This window comes from Erinaceus europaeus, chromosome 18 (genome assembly GCF_950295315.1).
Source record: "Erinaceus europaeus chromosome 18, mEriEur2.1, whole genome shotgun sequence".
Lineage (NCBI taxonomy): Eukaryota > Metazoa > Chordata > Mammalia > Eulipotyphla > Erinaceidae > Erinaceus > Erinaceus europaeus.
This window is the reverse complement of record NC_080179.1, coordinates 71,160,697-71,166,696: the sequence shown is the minus strand read 5'-3', so window position 1 is coordinate 71,166,696 and position 6,000 is coordinate 71,160,697. Positions and strand designations below refer to the sequence as shown.

General features: G+C 51.7%; 1 protein-coding gene across 3 annotated transcripts in view; it reads left to right on the top strand.

Moving 5' to 3' along the window:
• The first annotated feature begins 333 nt into the window (after positions 1 to 333).
• The window catches only part of CACNB4 (calcium voltage-gated channel auxiliary subunit beta 4), a 250,075-nt gene continuing 244,408 nt past the window's right edge, over positions 334 to 6,000 (top strand). For 2 of the 3 annotated variants that reach the window (XM_060178146.1, XM_007527341.3), the window contains exons 1-2: positions 1,017 to 1,091; positions 1,272 to 1,355. In XM_060178146.1, the coding sequence (XP_060034129.1) occupies positions 1,083 to 1,091; positions 1,272 to 1,355 (93 nt within the window). In that variant the 5' untranslated portion in view covers positions 1,017 to 1,082. Of the gene's footprint in view, positions 394 to 1,016; positions 1,092 to 1,271; positions 1,356 to 6,000 lie in introns of those variants that run through there. The other variant, XM_060178142.1, reaches the window with a different exon arrangement.

Below are 6,000 nucleotides of genomic sequence, written 5' to 3'. Positions count from 1 at the left end.
TCACGAACCACCTTTGTCTTGCTTTAAACGGCGCAGACTATTTTCATCCTCCCACCCACCCCAATCCCAGAGCTTCTCCCCCCTCCACCCCCCAACCCCCGGCTCCTGGAAAGCTGTGATGTCAGGCGCTCGCGGGGTGGGAGCCCCCTCCCTCCCGCCGCGGGACTCGGCCTGCCGGCCTGGGGGCGCCCCGCTCCGACTCCGCCTCGGGCTCCCGCTCCGCCGTCCCGAGCGAGCGCTGCCGGGCAGCCGGGGAGCCGAGGCGGCCGCGCGGGGAGCCCCGCCAGCCCGCAGCCTGAGCCCCGCGCCCGGGCGGCCATGCGGCGCTGAGCCATGTCCGCCTCCCACGGCAGGGGCGCGGGCGCCGACGGGCCGCCCTCCCCGGGCGCGCAGGTAGCGCCTCCCCGCCGCCCCCGCCCCGGCCCGGCCCGGGCCCGGCCCGCGCGCCCCTCCTCCGCGCCCCCCCTTTCTCCCGCTCCTCCTCCTCCCTCCCTCCTCCTCCTCCCTCCCTCCTCCTCCTCCTCCCTCCCTCCTCCTCCTCCCTCCCTCCTCCTCCTCCCTCCCTCCTCCTCCTCCCTCCCTCCTCCTCCTCCCTCCCTCCTCCTCCTCCTCCCTTCCTCCTCCTCCCTCCCTCCTCCTCCTCCCTCCCTCCTCCTCCTCCCTCCCTCCTCCTTCTCCCTCCCTCCTCCTCCTCCTCCCTTCCTCCTCCTCCTCCCTTCCTCCTCCTCCTCCCTTCCTCCTCCTCCTCCCTTCCTCCTCCTCCCTTCCTCCTCCTCCCTTCCTCCTCCTCCCTTCCTCCTCCTCCCTCCCTCCTCCTTCTCCTCTTCCTCCCTCCCTCCTCCTCCTTTCCTCCTCCTCCCTCCTCCCTCCCTCCTCCTCCCTTCCTCCTCCCTTCCTCCTCCTCCCTCCCTCCTCCTCCTCCATCCCTCCTCCTCCATCCCTCCTCCTCCTCCCTTCCTCCTCCTCCTCCCTTCCTCCTCCTCCTCGCCTCGCCTGCTCAGTGCGCGCCAGCTCCCTAGCCCGCAGCCTCCCCCAGCGGATGCGGGCAGCCCGGACCCCGCACCCGGAGCGCCTTTGAATTGATGGATGTGGTGGGTGCCTCGGGCACCTGCAGGGCCGCCCGGGCTGGGAGGTGGGGGGCCTGGGGGGAGGGGCTGCAGAGAAAAAGTGTGTGTTGGGTGGGTGCACGGGTAGGGGGGTGCCGGGGAGCTGGTCGGAGCGGCTTCCCGGGTAGGGAGCGCCCCTCACCCGCCCCCGTGTGTCCCGTCCAGGTGGCCCGCGGCACCACGACCCGGAGGAGCAGGTTGAAAAGATCCGATGGCAGCACCACGTCCACCAGCTTCATCCTCAGACAGGTAGGGGCGAGGTGCCCGGCACAGGGCGCCTTCTGGGGCGCCGTCTTGCTTTCTCGCTCTGCACCCCTTCTTCCCCCCCCCAAAAAAAGTCTTGGTGGCCTGGGGGTGTCCGCACCACTCTGGGAAATTGATGTCTGTGGGCGAAGTCGGGGGACTCGGCGTTTTTCAGAACTGCAGCTACTTCTGGCAGCACCTTTGCCGCGCGTGGGAAAACCTGCAAGGAGAGCATCTGGACCAGGCTTCCCTCCCTTCCCGGGCTCCCGGGCCGCCCGCTCGCCTCCACTCTGCCCGGAAGTTGGGGAGGGGTGTCTTCGGTGCTGCTAGAGGTTGAGAGCTGCTTTGTCTGGGTCTTGGGAGAGGTCTACAAGAAAGTCACTGCGAGCACAGTGGGACCGCTTTTGTGCTGCACTTTGCTGGGGAAAGGCGGCAGGCTGGGGGCTCAAGGGGCATCACTTACTGGGGTCTGGGAGTTGCTTTCTGCTGTTTGGGTCTGGTGACAAGATCGCTGGTGGGCTACTCAGAGTGGTTCTTTTTTTTTGTTTTGTTTTGTATATTTGTTTGTTGGTTTTGGGTTTTTTTGTGTGTGTTTATCACCTTGATTGACATAGGAAGTTCGTCCTTGCTTTTCGCCCTGTCTCTCTACTGGGAGTGAAGACACTGTGACCTTTCTAGCCGGTGGGTGCTAATGGGAGCATGCACAAGAAAGTCACCTTCACCTGTCTTTGCAACAGAAACGACCCAGGTGTGGGCATTCAGGTTGAGGGAGCATCCAGGTTCTGTCACTTAAGATGCTTCTCTCTCTCTCAGGCTTCCCCCCTGGGCTGCTGAGGGTGACCTTGGAAAGTTTCCGCCCCACCCCCTCTAGGTCACTCAGAGGGTTGTGTTTGTAACCTGCTGAGGCAGCTGCGGTGTGTTTCTGTAGTGACTGCATCAGTTGGAACAGACTACCCGTGATGAGTGGGCACCAGTCTGCCAACTGACCTCAGCCCTCTCCAAAAGCCCACTTAGACACTGTTCATTATGTAGGATCACATTTTTGGCAGGACAGAAGTTAGTAGTGCTGCTCTGTCATCCAGGGAGCTCTAAGCATATGCATTATTAAGCCAGATGCATTTTTATATATTCTACAAGTGTATCTCCCTCTCTTGTAGTGCATAGATTAGCCACATGTTTGATAGGGCAAAAACATTCGTCCCCTTTATCAACATTTATTTTCAGTTATGCAACTATTTGAGATCCTCTTGATGCTTACTCGTAGGTGTCTGTTTTTGGCAGTGCTCTGTGGCAGATTATCAGAAATACTAATTACACAGTAGCGTATTCCTTTGGAGTTCACCCACACCACCACTAATGCTTTGTCCCCTCCAAGCACAAACAAAAACAACACCCTTATTTGTTTGTTTATTTACTTAAGTTCATTTATTTATTTACTCACTAATGAGGGAAGTGGGAGAAGGAGAACCAGACATCACTCTGGTACATGTGCAACTGGGGATGGAAGTCAGGACCTCATCCTTGATAATCCACTACTTTATCCACTGCACAGTCTCTTAGACCACACCAATACTCTTTCTAATATTCTTAGTTTTCCTTCACTTGTGCCAGTGAATGATTGAGATGGTCCCAGCAAATGATTAAGTGAGGCGATCCCTCCTAAGTGTGCTGTGTATTGGCTTAAAAGCATAAGAAGTATTGCATGTTTAATGATTTTAGAAGTAAAAGAAAGTACAGAGTGTAATTAATTAATTTACTGTCATGTTTATTTTTAATTTAATTAATTATTATTTTAATATATATTTTCCCTTTTGTTGCCCTTGTTTTTTTTTTACTGTTGTACTTATTATTGTTGTTGTTGTTATTGATGTCATCGCTGTTGGATAGGACAGAGAGAAATGGAGAGAGGAGGGGAAGACAGAGGGGGAGAGAAAGACAGACACCTGCAGACCTGCTTCAGCGTCTGTGAAGCGACTCCCCTGCAGGTGGGGAGCCGGGGTTCGAACCCAGATCCTTATACGGGTCCTTGTGCTTTGTGCCACGTGCGCTTAACCCACTGCACCACTGCCCAACCCTCAATACGTGATTTTTTAAAGAGTACCTTACCATTTAGTAAGCATCCCAAATGGGACCTCATTTCTGTGCTGTAACATAGACTTCTATAGTGGCTGAAATAAAAAGAGCAGGGATTTTTATTTCTTTAACAGAAGATGAAAAACTGTTTGTAAATGGAATTGAACAGTATCTTCAGAAATAAACTGGAAGGTTTTACCAAAAAAAAAAAAAGTCTTTTAAAGAAGCACACCTGCCATGTGTGTTACCGGAGCCCGACTGTGGAATGACCAGTGATAGACTGGGAGTTACTGGTGGGTTTCTCAGAGGTCTGTCAGAGTCTGTGATGCTTTAGTACATGAGCAAGAGCATGGGGGACCTGTGGAAAAAGCTGCTGCTTGCTTCTGTGAGATCGTTTGCAAATAGATGGAAGGAACCCTGCACTAGAAAAAATCAGCACGCCCTACCTGATGAGCAGATTAAACTGGGGTGAAGGACAGTGAGCAACTGGCAGATTCACCTCACACAGCCATTTTTTCCCCCTTTCAGGGCTTTATGCCTGCAGGATTTCACCTTTCCCAGTAGAATCCTCCCCTTCCCCCCATCTGAGGCTGGAGAGAGAGAGAGTGGGTGAGAGAGAGAGAGAGAGAGAAGGAGAGATGTCACAGCTCTGCCCCACCGTCCCCTTTCCCTCCATCGAGGCTGGAGAGAGAGAGTGGGTGAGAGAGAGAGAGAGAGAGAGAGAGAGAGAGAGAGAGAAGGAGAGATATCACAACTCTGCCCCAGCACTCTCGGAGCTCCCCCTTTGCAGCAGCTCCCATGTGTGAGCTGAGGACTTGGACTCGGGTCCCACACATGGTAAATTGTTCACTCAACCGGGTGAACCATCTCCCAGACCCTCCTATTTATTTATTTATTTCTTTATTGGGGGATTAATGTTTTACATCCGACAGTAAATACAGTAGTTTGTACATGCATAACATTCCCCAGTTTCCCATATAACAATACAACCCCCACTAGGTCCTCTGTCATCCTTTTTGGATCTGTATTCTCCCCCCCACACCGCAGAGTCTTTTACTTTGGTGCAATACCTATTTTTTTTTAAACTTCATTCATCTTTTGTTAATTGTATTCATCTCATTTATTTTATTTTATTGTTTTATTTTTTTAATTTCTTTGTTGGGGAATTAATGTTTTACATCCGACAGTAAATACAATAATAATTTGTACATGTATAACATTTCTCAGTTTTCTTTTTTTTGTATTTTATTATTATTTTTAAATTTCCTTATTGGGGGGATTAATTTTTTGCAGTCAGCAGTAAATACAGTAGTTTGTACATTGTATAACATTTCCCAGTTTTCCACATAACAATACAACCCCCACTAGGTCCTCTGTCATCCTATTTGGACCTGTATTCTCCCCACCCCAGAGTCTTTTACTTTGGTGCAATACGCCAATTCCAGTTCAGAGTAAGATCATCTCCCTCCTATTTTTTTGAATGAAACTTTTTTTTTTAATTTGATAGGACAGGGAGAAATTGAGAGGGAAAAGGGATGGTAGAGGGAGAAAGAGAAAAATGGATACGGAGCACTGCATCATCACTTGTGAAGCTTCCCCCACTACGGGTGGGGGCCAGGGTCTTAGACATGGTCAAGTTGTCGACTCTAGTTAACAGGTCCTTCTGTGTGTGTGTGTGTGTGTGTGTGTGAGATAGGGCCTTATACATGTGTGACACCACCAGGCAACTTCCCTGGCCCAGTGTCCTACTCTAAATTTTATTTACTTATTATTTTTATGTTCTTTCTTTCTTTCTTTCTTTCTTTTTTCACTGCCACCAGGGTTATTACTGAGGCTTGGTGCCTGCACATTGAATCCACTGCTCCTGGCAGCCATTTTTTCCATTTTATTGAATAGGACAGACAGAATTGAGAGAGGGCAGGGAGAGAGAAAGACACCTGCAGACTTGCTTGGCTGCTTGTGAAGCTTCCTCTCCTGCAGGTGGGGAGCTGGGGGGCTCAAACTTGGGTCCTTGCACATGGTAATAAGGGTGCTTTACTGGGTGTGCCACTTCTCAGCTCCCCTATTTTTTTTTTTTTAAAGAGAGAGAGGAAGGTGAGAGGGATAGCCAAAGAGGAGAGACAGCCCAGCTCTGCTTTATAATCCACAGGGTCTCACTTAGTCCTTATGCCACCTACTGTGCTTCCATGTGGTGCCAGGATTTGAACCCAGGACCTTGCTCTTATGAGGCTCTCATTCTATCTGATGAGCTATTTCCTGACCCTAAAGCAATATCTTTTTAAACTGGGAAAAAGTTTGAGTGTGTGTGTGTATGCACACATGTATGCATGTACACACACACACACACACACACACACACACACACACACACACACGAGTTGTTTTTGCGGGGTGCTCACTCAATCCCTCAGGCACCTTTGCCTGCGTTCCCGGGCTCCTGGATGACTGGCCTCTGCAGTCTAGGAGAGATGGAGAGCCTGGAGTGGACCCAGGGAGCAGCTAAGCGCTTTCTTTGAGGAAAGGTGAGAAGGCAAAGCATTCCACTGCTGGGAGGGAGGAGAGTGAGCTTGAGCTGACC